The sequence below is a fragment of the Callorhinus ursinus genome, unplaced genomic scaffold (assembly GCF_003265705.2).
Source record: "Callorhinus ursinus isolate GAN/ISIS: 27379988/994484 unplaced genomic scaffold, GSC_fseal_2.0 scaffold24, whole genome shotgun sequence".
In the NCBI taxonomy this organism is placed as follows: domain Eukaryota; kingdom Metazoa; phylum Chordata; class Mammalia; order Carnivora; family Otariidae; genus Callorhinus; species Callorhinus ursinus.
The window spans coordinates 9977756-9993439 of NW_027397086.1; the positions used below are offsets into that span (position 1 = coordinate 9977756).

At 45.1% G+C, this 15684-nt stretch overlaps 1 protein-coding gene across 7 annotated transcripts in view; it reads right to left on the reverse strand.

The window, feature by feature from the left end:
- The window catches only part of CNTRL (centriolin), an 83653-nt gene that overhangs the window by 16386 nt on the left and 51583 nt on the right, over nucleotides 1-15684 (reverse strand). For all 7 annotated transcript variants that reach the window (XR_003211491.2, XR_003211492.2, XR_003211490.2 and 4 more), the window contains 11 exons: nucleotides 14593-14772; nucleotides 13707-13823; nucleotides 13278-13422; nucleotides 12627-12778; nucleotides 10810-10999; nucleotides 9243-9556; nucleotides 7119-7324; nucleotides 4699-4891; nucleotides 1322-1452; nucleotides 1051-1191; nucleotides 825-951 (listed from right to left, as the gene is read on the reverse strand). Coding sequence is in view for 2 of the 7 variants with exons in the window: in XM_025888216.2 (XP_025744001.1) it covers nucleotides 825-951; nucleotides 1051-1191; nucleotides 1322-1452; nucleotides 4699-4891; nucleotides 7119-7324; nucleotides 9243-9556; nucleotides 10810-10999; nucleotides 12627-12778; nucleotides 13278-13422; nucleotides 13707-13823; nucleotides 14593-14772 (1896 nt within the window). In the remaining 5 variants the exon portion in view is untranslated. The remainder of the gene's footprint in view (nucleotides 1-824; nucleotides 952-1050; nucleotides 1192-1321; nucleotides 1453-4698; nucleotides 4892-7118; nucleotides 7325-9242; nucleotides 9557-10809; nucleotides 11000-12626; nucleotides 12779-13277; nucleotides 13423-13706; nucleotides 13824-14592; nucleotides 14773-15684) is intronic.

Genomic DNA, 15684 nt, shown 5'->3' on the forward strand with positions numbered 1-15684 from the left:
GCTCCTGAGTGCTTTTATGTATAAAAGCACTCAAAGCATAGCAAAAACAATATGATAATGATGATTATGCCTCAGGTTATGGTTTTCAAAATACTTACATATCTATATCTTATTCCATTTAACCACTACCTTGGCAATGGAAGTCAGGCAGGGATTTAAAAAATTGATTCATTTTGTAAAATTAAAAATTACTAACAATTTTAAGGATGGTACACACTTGTTTATATAAAAAAACAGAAAATGCAGACATGCAAAAGGAAGAAAACAGAAGATATTCATAATGTCCCCTTATCAGATGACTGCTTTTGTACTTTGATATAAATATACCAGCACAAGTGTTCATAAACACATTTAGCATAAGTGATCTCAGGGTGCATCCCGTTTTGAGACTTGCTTCTTTCACTCAATAACATATTCTATTGAGTCAGGATTCAAATTTGGGTCGGACTCTACTCTTTTTTTTTTTTTTTTAAGATTTTTATTTATTTATTTGACAGAGAGAGACACAGCGAGAGAGGAAACACCAGCAGGGGGAGTGGGAGAGGGAGAAGCAGGCTTCCCGCGGAGCAGGGAGCCCGATGCGGGGCTCGATCCCAGGACCCTGGGATCATGACCTGAGCCGAAGGCAGACGCTTAACGACTGAGCCACCCGGGCGCCCCTGGACTCTACTTTTAATCACTAGGAGATACAGGCACATTTATGCTTTAGATCTTCTTTTGTATTTTCCAGTCTTTTCTACACTTGAACATGCATTACTTTTTGTAATCATACATTATGATTATAAATGATGTAGGTTTCAAAGCAGCACGAGCTGTTGCCCTACCTGCCTTTTCAGCTTTTCCAGCTCAGCTTTCTTGGCCTGCAGGAGGTTCTCTGACTCTCTGAGGACCTGCAGATGGTAACCCTCACTGTGCTGTGCGGTCTCGATGTCCTTCTGCAGTTGCTGCAGCCTGCGAAGAGCAGCAGCACTAGAGCAGGGCCAAAGCGAGGCTGGACCCCGAGCGCCGTCGCCCAGCCCGAGCCCCTGACGCCCGACACACTGTACTTACTCTCCCGTCAGGACCTCCTTCTTCTTGTTTAGACACTGGAAGTCTGAGTCTTTTGCCGCTACAACTTCGTTTATTTCTTTCAAGATTTCCTCTTGCTCCATTTTGTGCTGCTCCAAATCCTTTGTGTCAGCCTGGAGCAACCTAAAACACATCGCTTTATTCTCCAAGGCCCCTTAGATTCGACCTGCATTATTTATCGTAAGGCGTTTATTAGCCTGTTAGAACCAAACTCCTCCCTCATGTTACTGAGTAGCTGAGGGACTCCACCTACCTGAGCTGCTGGTCGGCTTTGACAAGGTTAACAGCAGTTTCCTGGGCTCTCTTTTCTAACTCCTCAGCATCTTTCTCGGTTTGCAATAAATTTCTCTTGGCATTTGCAAACTTCTCAACAGCATTTTTGGTCTAAAAAAGACACTATCATTAAAAGCAACCCAGTTACCATACTCCCTCACAGCTACTGTGGTGTAAATTGGTACAACTCTTTCGGAAAACAACAAGGCAAGACAAAAAGACTGGTAAAGATGTTCATTCACTTTGACTCTCCAATTGTCAGAAAAGAATTCAGGAGTAAAAAACTATTGCACAAAAATGCTCATTGTGGATTGATATAAGACTTGACAAATAATAGATTCAGTAAGTGATAACGCATCAACACAATGGAATACTGTGTAGCCTTTAAAATGACAACATAGCAACATGGAAGAATGTTTTTGATATTATGTTGGCTGAAAAAAATTTATTTATTTAAGATTTATTTATTTATTTGACAGAGAGAGACACAGCGAGAGAGGGAACACAAGCAGGGGGAGTGGGAGAGGGAGAAGCAGGCTTCCCGCTGAGCAGGGAGCCCGATGCAGGGCTCGATTCTAGGACTCCAGGATCATGACCTGAGCCGAAGGCAGACGCTTACGACTGAGCCACCCAGGCGCCCCTGAAAAAAAAAATTTAAAATGGTACAAGTACTCTAAGAGCAACTATGTAAAACTGTATCTGTGCCCACAGAGACAGAAAGGCTGCCCAAAAAAGAAACAGTCCCTTGAGGGTAGTGAATCTGTGAATCTTTTTACTCAAAAATAATCTGTATAGGGGCGCCTGGTTGGCTCAGTTGGTTGAGCGTCTGCCTTCGGCTCAGGTCATGATCCAGGGTCCTGGGATCGAGCCCCGCATTGGGCTCCCTGCTCAGCGGGGAGCCTGCTTCTCCCTCTGCCTGCCGCTCTCCCCGTGCTTGTGCTCTTTCTCTCTCTGACAAATAAAATCTTAAAAAAAAAAAATAACCTGTATATTATTACGCTATTTTTTAAATTAAAAATATCTCCCCACTTAAGTGACAACAAACTGATTTTACCAATATTCCCTCCCCATAGAGATCATTGCTGTACTGTATTATCATGCTAAATAAAACCTTACTGATTGAAAGATGATTTAATTATGGCTAAGAAACACAAATACTAAATATTTTTGTTGAAGTATTTAAAAATTTTCCTATACAAGATTTGGCAATAACAGATTTTTTTTTATCAACTTGGTTTCCTTTTTCTGTCTAAAATAAGAGGCTTAAAACAATGTCATCAAAGGTCCAAAAATAGTGTTTGGTTTGCACTTGGTTGAGCAGTGACTCACCTTCAGGCAAAAAGCTCCCATTCTGCAGTTGCACTAAACTCACAGGCGTATGTTAAACTAGACGACTAAATATCCCGTGTGGATGCAAAAGGGTTGGCAAGCTCCCAAACAGCTAGATATATATTTTTTAAAATTTAAAACCAATTAACATAGAGTGTATTATTAGTTTCAGAGGTAGAATTCAGGGATTCATCAGTTGCATGCAACACCCAGTGCTCATTACATCACGTGCCCTCCTTAATGCCCATCACCTAGTTACCCCATCCTCCCCCACCTCCCCTACAGGAACCCTCAGTTTGTTTCCTATGATCACGGTTTATCTTCCTCTCTGATTTTGTCTTATTTTATTTTTCCCCTCCCTTTGCCTATGTTCATCTGTTTTGGTTCTTAAATTCCACATATGAGTGAAACCATATATCTTTCTCTGACTGGCTTATTTTGCTTAGCCTAATATCCTCTAGTTCCATCCACATCGTTGCAAATGGTTAAGATTTCATTTTTTTGATGGCTGAGTAATATTCCATTGAATATAGACAGCACATCTTCTTTATCCATTCATAACAGCTAGATATTTCACCATACTTCTTTCCATGTCAGAGAGCTGGTTCCTGTCAGTTTCATCAGCAAAGCACCAGATAAAATGCACTACATGCTCCAAAAAGTCACATTTCTAAGTAGTTTTTGGTCTCTTTCTATGTGAGGTTTTAACACATCTGGCATCTCTACAAAACACACCACCTTCTCCCTCTCTCCTCCCCCTTAGCAAGCTGCCTCCCCGAGTCATTTTGGGAGGCTGAAGGGGAAAGAGCTTACTAGCCTTGGTTCACTTACTATCTCCGCCAACTAACAATATCTTTAATTTTTGTTTATATACCAGTGATACATTCTTCTCTAGTCCTGCTCACACCCATGTTCTCTCACAATCATTTAACATGTGACAGAAGAAGGAACTGATCATCTGAAAAGACACCAGGATGTTTTTCCATTTGTTAAAGCCATCACTCACAGAATTTCTTTAATAAAGCCTTTGTTTCGGTCCCTGGGTAATAGATTTCTATTCATTTAAATCCATCCGTGTTGAAATAACAACATACAAATAGTAGTTCCTGAAATGCTCCATGTGGGTCTGGGACTTCTTCACTCTGGAATTCTCTTGGTGAAGCAGAACTTTAGCTGCACAACCCTGGCCTAGCTACCAGCCTCCCTATGCCGCATCGTCACCAGGCTAACAACCATCTTACAGGATGCCAGGAAAGTTAAATGAAGGGGTATTCATAAAACAGACAATGTGTGGCCAGAGTAGAGGCCCAATGACAGGTAGCTCCTTTTCCTCCTTGATTTCCTTCTGTGTTGTAGTCTCAAGAACAGTACCTCAGACCAAAAAATATTTGATTTTATAACATCCACTTGGAGAACAAAGTAATACTAGGAAGAAGTCTTCTGAGATCCACTGCTGTTCTAAAATATAAGACTTGACCTATTTAATACACAGAGCTATCAGAGCCCAAATAATTTAAAAAAGACAAACACAGGATAAGGAAGTGGGGTGAATTAGGAACTAAATGACTTTAGCAGCTTTCAATATGCTACTTCATTTAGGGGCGCCTGGGTGGCTCAGTCAGTTAAGCATCTGCCTTTGGCTCAGGTCATAATTCCAGGATCCTGGGATCGAGCCCCACATCGGGCTCCCTGCTCAGCAGGGACTCTGCTTCTCCCTCTGCTTCTGTCCCCCCCACCCACTCTTGCACGCGCGCTCTCTCTCTCTCAAATAAATAAAATCTTAAAATACACTACTTCATTTAACCCTTACTGAACAGCCTTGGTATTCCTGGCCTGAACTGACAGATGAGGAGAGCAAAGCTGGGGACCGAGGGGGCTCGCCCAAATTCTCGCAGCTCTTTAACTACCAGAGCGCAGCCTGAAACCCAACCGTCTGCCTTGGATGACTGTGTTCTTGTCATGTTTTCTTTCTAGTCCTTCATGCTGCCAACAGTAAACTGCCTCACCCCAAACCACAACAGAACATACTTTCTCTTTCGTGCATGAAAGTTCCCTTTCGGCCTCTGCCAGCAGGCGGTCGGCTTCCCTGAGCTCTGCGCGACGCTTCAGAAGGGTCCTCTCGAGGCACTCAATTTCATCAACAATATCTTCATGGTGTTCGAGTGACTTCTCTATTTCTAGTTCATTCACAAGACTTTCAACATTTCCATCTATGAAGTCTCTAAAAAAATCATATACACACACATCAAGACACTTTAAATGCAGACGACATAGACACTTGTAGCTTGATAAGATGTAGGATGATTTTCTAATTTCATATGAGAAGCAGTGGGAGACCGGCTACATTGATTATGTTCAAGGCTACGTTTACCCTTTTATTCAACACGGTATACTGCTGGGGGCACCTGGGTGGCCCAGTCGGGCAAGCGTCCAACTCCTGATTTTGGCTCAGATCATCATCTCAGGGTCGTGAGATCGAGCCCTGCGTCGGGCTCCGAACTCAGCGTGGAGTCTGCTTGAGATTCTTTCTCCCTCATCCTCTCTCCCTCCCCCTGCTCTCACATGCATGCACAATCTTTTAAAAAAAACAAATATGGTATACTGTTGACAGTAAGTACACAATATATATAAAGTATGATGTAGTTGTTTTATCTTTTTTGATTCTTTTTTTTGGGTCAGCACTTGTCAAGAGAATGTTGATATTTCTATTCTTCTGTGGTATAAAAAATAAAACAAACTACTACCATAATCATCATCCATTCCCTTAAAACTATCTCTCAACTTGCAGCTCACTAGCTGCCTCAAAGACTAATTTTGTGATTTACCCTGTTCTACTAGAGTAAAATTATAGTGAAGATATTTGACAAACAGAAAGCCAGACAAAGGACTCACTAACTCAAGGTTAACATGTCAAAATTTGAAAATGAAACTATGACAGTAAAACATGAAAATAAATTCATCAACATATTAACAGATTCTTTCTCTTTAAATGAAGGCATACAGATGATCTTTATTGTCTTCTTTGGACATTTTTGTGTTATCCAAATTCTTTAAAATGATCATATATTTATGATATAGTTATACCTTTATAACTAGGAAAAGAAGTGGTTATCCCACTGCCTTACTATCTTCCCTCAAAAAACCTCACAATAAAAACCCTCTTCCCCATCCCATACCTACAAAAGTAATAGCATAATCATCTGCGAAACCCTCAAACATCTAGTCCCCATCTTCTCCTGGTGTGACCCTTGCTTTTCCCTGCCAGGTCTACTGACCAGTCACATGTGAGCTCCTAGGAGGCAGAGACCATAGCTCACTCACCTCTGTGACCTCCACAGATCTCCTCCCAACCTCGGTGCCTGGGACAGTCTGGCTTACATGACAAAAAACTGGGGAGACCCATCAGAACTCATGGGCTACTGCAGAAGATGGGCTTCTACCCATCTGACGCACTCAGCAGATAATGCATTTGTTAACAGACCCTATGCCAGATGCCGGGGCACAAAGAGGGAGGCCCAGCTACTGCCCTCCTGGGCTCCTTACAACATGGCGTGAACAGTATTATGCCCAAGGTTGCCAGCCCTGAACCGCGGGAGCCTGAGATGAGAAAGGTTTTGTGTGAGAGATGGGATCCCTGATCTTCACCTGGAAAGACAAGGTGGAGTAGGCAGGGGGTAGGGAAACCATTTTAGGCAAGGACAGTATGTGCAAAGGTGGGGAGGCAGGAGAAAACGTGGTGTTTGGGGAAACCAAAGAAAAGTAGGTAGGGCGTGAACAAACACTGTGTGTGGGAGAGAAGGGTAAGGCAGACGGGCAGGGTTCAGATCTGGAGGGCGGGTGTGTATTGTGATGGGACCGCATCACATGGCAGAGTGGCACGCTCAGGTCCTGGCTGTGTGCAGGGTAGAATGGAGAGGCTGGACAGGGAGGCTGATGCGGAAGCTAGTCCAGCAAACAAGGATGACATGATTAAAGGCCAGGGCAGCAGTGACGAAAGAAGGGGACCAGCTTGACAGCTCTTTGTGTATATTTGTAGGACCTGGACCCCAGCTGGAGGCTTGGGAGAGTGGGGAAAGAGGAGCTGAGGACACCTGACATGTTTTTAGCCAGAGTAACTGGGGAGGGCAGAAGGCTGTGCCATTCTCCAAGAGGACCTACAAGAAGAGCTGATTTGGATCACTGGCCAAGAGTACTCAGACTTGCACTACGCAGCCTGGGAGTCACCCCGTGGCTAATATTTTAAATTTAACTCTATTCCTCACTCCATTAGCCACATTTCAAGGGCTCAAAGGCACATGTGGCTAGCGACCACTGTTCTGGACAGCACAGCTCTGCAGCATTTTCAAGAACACAGAACGTTCTACCGGACAACACTGATTTAGGTTACCTTAATGAGCCAATATCCTATTTATCAGAATTATAAAAATAAAATGGCTAATAATAATTACTTTCGCTGTTGATGTTTCTGGATGGTTCTATGTAATTCTTCTACTTCATACTCTAAGTCTTTCTTCTCTTGCAAAAGACCATCAATATTATGATGCAGTTCTTCCAGTTCTTTCTCCGACTGCCACTTAGATGCTCTCATGCACGGTTCCTGTTTCTCAGATTTTAAATGCTGCATTATGTCTTCTAATCTAGAAACTTCATTCTCCTGAACAAAGAAAAAAACGCAGTACTGAGAACATCACTTGATGTCTCTCTTCTTTCCTGCCAACAGCTGCAATTAACTCGAAGTGCTATCTACAATGTGAAAATGGTGGTAGCTTCTAAGACTTCAGTGTGAAAAGAAAAATTAAGTCAAGCCAACTTTTCACATACCACAGATGAAACTGATGAATAGAGCTTTTAACTTTTCTATCAGCCCAACTATGGTTGATACACATTCACCAAACACCTCGTATGGATCATCTCTACCTCCAGAGGTCAGCAAGTAGCAGAAGAGACAGACACAGGTCTCTCCCTCCTCCAGGCACAGGGGAGGGGAGTTGTCTGGAAGGCTGCCCAGAGGGAGAGGTGTTTTGCCCGGGTTTTGAAGAATAAAGGACATGGGGAAGACGTAAGCTGAAGAAAGAACCTGTGCAAATGCACGGAGGTCTAGGAGGGCATGTGAGAAACTGCAGGACAGCTGGGTACCGCTGGCGGGTAACAACCAGCTCTTACTGAGAGGGGATCACGTGCCGAGCCGACAGCACTGCTGTAAACACACGCGTGCTGAGACTGCTGGGCGACGTGAGTGACTACCGACCGCTTCAACCACATGAGCACACGCAGGCCCTCGAAAAGCAGCCTGACCCACGGTGTGTTCCAGTCCTGGTCTCCCTCTCTATCTCCCGGGGGAAAGGAAGTACAAAACGCTCTAGGTTCCTTAGCTTTGAAGGAGGAGTTTGTGGTGCATTTTAGTTCTTTACCACAGAGTTAAAAAGCAAGCTAGTGATTAGGAAGTAATCATTTTTTGAAATCTAGCCTTAGGTAAGAATACGAAATACACTAAAAATTTACACGGTTAAGTCAACTATACGGCCTTTAAATGAAGAGAGCTTTCAAATTTTCCATCAGCCCAACTATGGTTGATACACATTCACCAAGCACCTCTTATGGATCATCTCTCCAGAGGTCAGCAAGGAGCAGAAGAGACAGACAAAGGTCTCTTCCTCCTCTGGGCACAGGGGAGGGGAGTTAAAATACTACTTAAAGTCATTAAAATACTACTTAAAAACATTTGTAAAACCATGGGGAAATGCCTGTAATGTTAAGTGGGAAAAACAGAATATGAAATCTGTGTAAGAATTATGAAAAGAAAAAAATAATCACCTATCTCAGATAATCCCCACCACAACCCTGCTGCTCATGTATGTGAATACACAAGCACATACATGTGTACGTGTGTGCACACACAGGTACATGTGTGCGCAAGTACAGGAACCACTACGTGAGTACCCCTGCACGTACACATCAGTACTTGTCAACAACACACACGGTACATGTGCGCACGAGTACAGGAACCACTACGTGAGTACCCCTGCACGTACCCATCAGTACTTGTCAACAACGCACACGGTACATGTGTGCGCGAGTACAGGAACCACTACATGAGTACCCTTATACGTACACATCAGTACTTGTCAACAACAGACATGGGTACATGTGTGCGCAAGTACAGGAACCACTACTTGAGTACACCTATACGTACACATTAGTACTTGTCAACAACGCACACGGTACATGTGTGCACAAGTAGAGGAACTACTACGTGAGTACCCCTGTACGTACACATCAGTACTTGTCAATAGAAAAATACACTGTAAGCTCTCCAAAAATAGTTAATTTCTAGACTGAAAGCATTTTTGTTAGAAGATGGTTAAACAAAGTTTGCAGACTGGCCTGGTATCCTAACTCTTGTCCAGAAGAGTATTTTAATAAAAGAATGCTTACTCCACTCTAAACACCAACCTTATAAACACACTTGGGACATAATCCGTTCATAAATAGGTTGAATCATTACATATATACCCTTATTCAGTCTCCCGTGGGCGCAGTGTGGACAGGGAGTCTTATGTCTTTCCACTTACCAAGTTATGGTGTTCTGGGACGTTGCAATGCAGCACCCCCACGGGGATGTGGGGTACAGACAAGTTGGCAGGTAGAGGACCATACACGATGGGAGCCCCAACAGGAGGTGGGCCATAAACAACAGCCCCAGGGTTGAGAGGTTGGCTATTATTGGTCAAGGGAGGAGGGGGTGCATACAGGGCCATGCCCTGGGGTACAGGAGAACCATCAGGAAACACAGGGTATATCATGTATCCGGGGGGAGGTACAAATGACTGGACCTCTTGGTCATCCATTTGGCTCTCTTCCTGGCTATCTCCTCCGCTGTCTGCATCTTGAAAGAAACAGAAGAGTGTTTTACCCCCATGGCTTATTAGGTAAACAAATTTATAGAGAACGGCAGCACTGAGGCCCAAATCCTGAGACGTGAGAATGAAATTTCGCCAAAAAGGTCAAAAGCAGTTTTGAAAAGCTAATCAAAACAGGGATTCATATATTTTCAGTGGCTGATACTTGAGTTTTTCTTACGCCTATCTGTTGATTTGCCCTTTTTTTGGTCTTCATTCATTTATTCAGCAACCACTTGGGTGCCTACTTCAGGCTAGAGAAGACCAACAGAGATGCAGAGAGGAGCAGTGAGACCCACAGCCCTCAGCACTGACCACGGCTCTCTAAGCTGCTGGCCTTCCTGCTTATCTCCCCGACCAGCAGGATCTACATTTATCACTGATGACAGCCTAGCACACAGCAGGCACTCGATAAATAGCTCCTGAAGGAACACACTCTCCAAAGGTGATATTCCTACTTTACACTTAACAGTCTCAGAGGAGCTAAATAATTTGCCTCGGACCATGCAGCTACCTACTGCAAGAGCCATGATTAACTCCCAAGTCTGACTCTTCCTCTCGGAGCTTTAGAAGATGGACCTATAACAGTTCACTTTAGGGGCGCCTGGGTGACTCAGTCGTTAAGCGTCTGCCTTAGGCTTGGGTCATGACCCCAGGGTCCTGGAACCGAGCCCCACGTCTGGCTCCCTGCTCGGCGGGAAGCCTGCTTCTCCCTCTCCCACTTCCCCTGCTTGTGTTCCCTCTCTTGATGTCTCTCTCTGTCAAAAAATAAATAAAATCATAACAAAAAAACAAAAAAAACCACTTCATTTCAGTCAAGCTAATCAATGCCATGACACAAGGATGTAAGCACCTGCCATGCTCCAAGAGTGCAGGTGAAGAAGCCGCTCAGTCAGCCTGGGTGAGGCAGGGTGGAGCAAGGCTCCATAAAGGAGTGTTGTTTGAGGGCCTGGGTCTTGTTGAAGGATCAACAGGAATGGATTTAGGAGAGGAAGGAAGAAGGACATTCTAAACAAAGGGTTAAAACAGGGAGGTTAGAGGAACATGGCATGCTTTGGGTATCTTAGGCAGCTGGGACGGCTGACTGTGGCACGGTAATGGAAGGGGAGACAGGAGGTCACTGGCCAAGGCCGCAGCACAGAGGGCCTTGAGAACAAGCCAAGGAGTCTGGATTGTGTCTTATGGATTTCAGGGAACCAATAAAAGAGAAATGCAACTTCCCTTCTGTAATTTAACTTACCTCTATTTGAAAACGATTTACGTAACCCACTTCTGATGGGAGAATACACCCAGTATCCTGAGACAGGTGGAGGCCCACTGTCGTGCTTTCCATCCTGCTGTCCATGACGTGGTTGTCTAACAGGAGTTGAGGCCGTGTACTTTAGGCCAACGCCAGAGTCCTTGGTGGCCTGGGAGCTGTGGCTGGAAACCTAAAAGAAATGATAGAAGAGCCCACTATTTATTAGAAATGAAAAGGCTGAGTTCGAGAAATGCCAAAGTCTAGAACAAAGATGAGATGTAGCAAAGTTAAGAAAGAACTGGTTTCTTTTCATAGATTCTAATTCTCATTTTTCACAAAGAAGTGAGACATGATTACACAGTCAAGTCAGGTAAATGGCCTGAGTGTCGGCCTCTCTTCTCCAGTGCTCATCTTTCCTGGTGGCTTCTCCCCTTTTGCCTCGTCCTTGATGGCACACCAGTGAAGGCTGGGGAAACCAGTGAATTTTCAAGGCCATATGGGATATTAGTCTCCTGCCGTCCTGGGAGCCTGGTGTGGCTGGGAAGCTCTACTCTGCTACCCTCCCTCCTTCCCAGTCATAAATAGGTGTACTTCCCAAACCCTCGCCCAGCTCAGCCTTACAATGTTACCTCTAACCCACACAGCTTCCACCTTCAGCCCTGGTTGTCAAGGCTGTCTGGATTCCTGTTAAGTCTGCACAGCCCTGGGATGCCCGTGTGTCAGCCGCTTCTTCCCTGACTGTTTCCTGCCTGCTGATTCTAGCAGGAGGTCACCCAGCCCCGCTGCTCTGGATGCGGGCCGCTTTCTGTCCTCTCCTCACTTCCCACCTTCAAGCCCCAGCCGTGTCTGCTGGACATCCCTCGGTGCCATCTCTTCTCCTCCAGCTCCACTGCTCTAGCTCTGGCTTCTGTCCCTCACGGAATGAGTTCACACGGCGCCCCCCCACCCCAGGTTCACCACGCCCGCAAGCCGGGCCCCCACACTCAGCCCGATTACTCCTCCTAAACTACGGCTCTGATCACATTACACACAGCCTTGGTCCTCAAGGCCTCCCCGAGTCAGTGCAAGAGATTTTGAGGCCCTTTCCAAAAGCATGAGCCCCATCTACTTTTCCAGCCTCACCTTTCACTGTTCCCAACCAACCGTCCAACCCCATAAGGCGACTCACCACAGCTAAACCAACTCTCCCCTTCCACACATTTCCTCCCTCCTAAAAGCCCACCCCTTGAAGGCTAAGTGCTGACTTCATGACTGTGTGTGAAGCCTTCTTTCCTGAACTTCCCCATGCGAGAAAGCCCTAACATTCTCTACAACAGAGCACACAGGTCAAGTCTGTTGTCACGGGCATGCCACTGTTGTAATTACACTGGTGTACGGGTCTCCCGACCAGCGCATGAGCTCTTTGAGATCATTCCTCATGGCAGCCCACCCCACCTAGCACCTGACCTAGATTTCAGTGAACACAGAATGAAATGTTGGCTAAAATCAAATGAAATCCAGGTGCCCAGTTTTCTGTCAGCCTCTGCACAATTTTCTACCCATTTCCAACAGGCCCTCTGGCCTCGTCACCTTATCCCCTTGCAGAATCTTCTTTCAGGGACCCACAACATACCACCTGAGCATGAACGGGCAACAGCAATATTCCTAGGAAGGCCCTATTTTCATCTCAAATATTAAAAACACTTAAGAACCTCAATGCATGGCTTAGCCTAGACATATTGTTCTTGAGACCCTCTTCACAAACTGGGAGAAGAGAACATTGCCACATTTCCTTCAAGAAAATTCAGTATACACCCCCAGCATCACAGACTTCCTACTTTTGATGATGTCGGTGGTGGCATAAAGTACCAATAGCCTCGTCTTTTGAAAGGATCGGTCATGCTGCTGATGTAATCATTCTGATGAGAAACTTCACGTCGAAGTTCGGCAATTTCTTCCAAAACATTTTCAAAGCTTCCTTTGTTAACATCTGCAAAAGAAAGCCATCCTGTGAAACTGGGCATGAAATCCTCTACTTCCCTCCTCTCTCAACATACGAAAAGTGTTGCTACGGCAGACAATGACTTTGATCAGCTCCTCAAAGCTGACTTTTCAGCCTGTCCCGTGGTAACAAGTTTTTGCTAACACTTAAAGAGGATAGACATACCCCTCTGTTGTTCACTTATAAAGTGAGCCAGGGAAAGAGAACAGATTTGTAAACATTATTCCTTTTGAAAATTCAAAAATCTCTTGTCTCATTGTAATCAAGTTCCTTAATACTTCACTTACATAAATGTTTTTTAAATTCTTCGTTTTTATTCATTAAGCTAATTATCACAGCTCTGTAAATCAAGCATGGAATTGATCTATCACAATTAAATAAATTCGCTACAGCAAAAAAACAAACAGGATGATCTTTTTTCCACATGATTTGATTTTAGAACAACTGTTTTTAAAACTACTACCCAAACCAAAGCGCAATACTTCACCAGCCCCGGTGAGGTCCAGTAAATTCCGCAGCCTTGCGATCTCTGTCCTTTGTCTCTCCATTGTCTCATTTAGTGCCTCCAACTCCAGCACCTGTGAATTCACTCCTCCAGTGCCAACATCTACTTTCTCCATCTCATTTTGAAACTATTAAAAAATCACATACACAAAGTTGCCCACGAATACTCTTTCCTAGGGGCACTTATCCTTGCAGCTTGATTTAGTACTTCTAGAACTTTTACCCATGCTTTACTCATGAGGATGCCGGGTCACTCCTTGTACTGAAATCGCACTCCGCCCGGCACGCAGTAGGGGACCAAGTGCTGACGAACCACTGATTACACTTCCAAATTCTCTGAGTGGCCACCTCCACTACTTTTGTCTTTGAGCAACTGATACGGGCCCAATAAGGAGGAGACCCCAGCACTGACCTGCTCCTCTTTATCTCTAAGAAGGTTCTGCAGGAGTTCAATCTCCGCTTCGGCTCGGGTCAGATCCCTGGCCGCTTGCGCTGCCTTTCTGCTGAACCTCTGCGTCTCCTGCAGCTCCTACTGGGACAGAGGTAGGGGAGAGGCAGCACTGCCATCATTCGCTGTCTCCTTCATTTCTTTCTTCCTCTCAGACTCCTCTGTGTTAGTCCGATCGCCAGCCTCGCGTGCGTTGAGTGCATGTGTGCATGTGCGGCGCCAGGTCCCACCCTGTCCCGTGCTGTTCCCATTACTTGGCAGCCTGCTCCACCTCTCCATGGGGCCAGGTGGGCAGGGGGCTGCATCAGTAAGAGCCAGAGCTAACTTTTTCTTCACTATTCTCCAGTCTTCCCAACTGGTGTCTCTCTGGACTCCCATCATTAGATTGTCTCTCCTACGATCTACTGTCTTAATCTCATGAGCATCTGCCCCCTTTCAAACCGTTACAAACAGCATTTCAGTCAGAAGGCAGAACAGCCCGAGAGATCACATGTTATCTGACTGCACAAGATGAAAAGTCTGGGGTTTGGAAGGATGAGATGGCCAGCCTTTAAAACCTTGGTTCCGGTGTGTATGCACAGCCATCTCCCTAGGCAAAGTGCTACACTTTGAGGTGGCGAGAGTATGTTTCATTTGATGGTTCCTGTCAGGGCTCAGGAGAGGGCAGGACCCACCGCGGGGCTGTGACAGGAGAAATACAATCCTTAGGTCTGAAGGGAGATGGCAACTTTACCATGGTTTCTAAGATGACCAAAGTCTATAACAAAATAATAATAAAAGCAATAATACAAGTGGCTATGTTTTGGGGCAGCAGGGCTGATGGAAGCTTGTTCTAGACACGTGGACTCACCTCTGCTCGCTCCTGGTTAATTTTCATCACAGTTCCATGAAGGGACTTGAGCTGGTCTTTGGCAATGGTGAGCTCAGCCGTGGCTAGCTTATCAGAGGCGGCCACGGCTTTCTTTAGTTTCTTCAATTCTCTATCTAAACCAAGAAATTGTTCCTGAGACTTGGCATCTTCAAGTTTCTTCTAAAATAAAAGAAACATTAATTGAACAGATGAATCACTTGGCAGCAATGAATTAAGACACAAGCTCCATGAGGGCAGGGACTCTGTTCACTGCTACCCAGCCCGTGCCTAGAATAATACCTGGTACAAAGTAGGTGCTCCATAAATATTCACTGAGTGAATGAATAAATAAAAATCAACTCAAAATTGTATGGTAAACTTAGAATGAAATCAGTCTTCTTAGTCAAGAACCTTAGTGATCACAGATTCATTCATTCATTGGAAAACCATTTCCCAGCACCATCACCAAGTGATGGACCAGCCCCTTGTGACTGCTGAGTTAGGCACTGGGATATGGTGGCAAAGAAAGCAGACTGGGCTATTGCCTTCAAGGAGCTTATGAGAGACAGATAATAAACAAACACTCAGACAAATACATACCCAAAATGGTGGTTAGTAGCTATCAAGGGACAGAACAGGGTACTATTTGAGAGAACAGCAGGACAGATGGAGATTGGTGGGGAGGGGGCAGTCAGAGAGAAGGGTGGAGGAACATGGTCCAGGAGAGGAAATGGCATGTGGGAAAGCCAGGAGAACTTGGCATTTTTGAGGAACTGAAAGAAGGAGCCTGGTGAGAACAGGAGGGAAGCAAATCATGTTGGGCCCCCTCGTAGGCTTAAGAATTTAGGTCTTTTTCATAAAAACAAAAGAAGTTCCTGGAGAGGGGGAAATGACTGGGGGTGGAGGGAGGGGGCGTTGGGACTAACAGGAGTCAATGCCTGTTTTTGAAAGAGCATGGCGGCGGCTCCGGGAAGCAGGGTCATCTGTCAGGTGGCCACACCAGTGGTTCAGAAGGGAGATGATGGCTGGATGGGGGTGCTGGCATCAGGGAAGAAAAAAGGAACTATATTCCAGATATATTTTGGGGGCGGA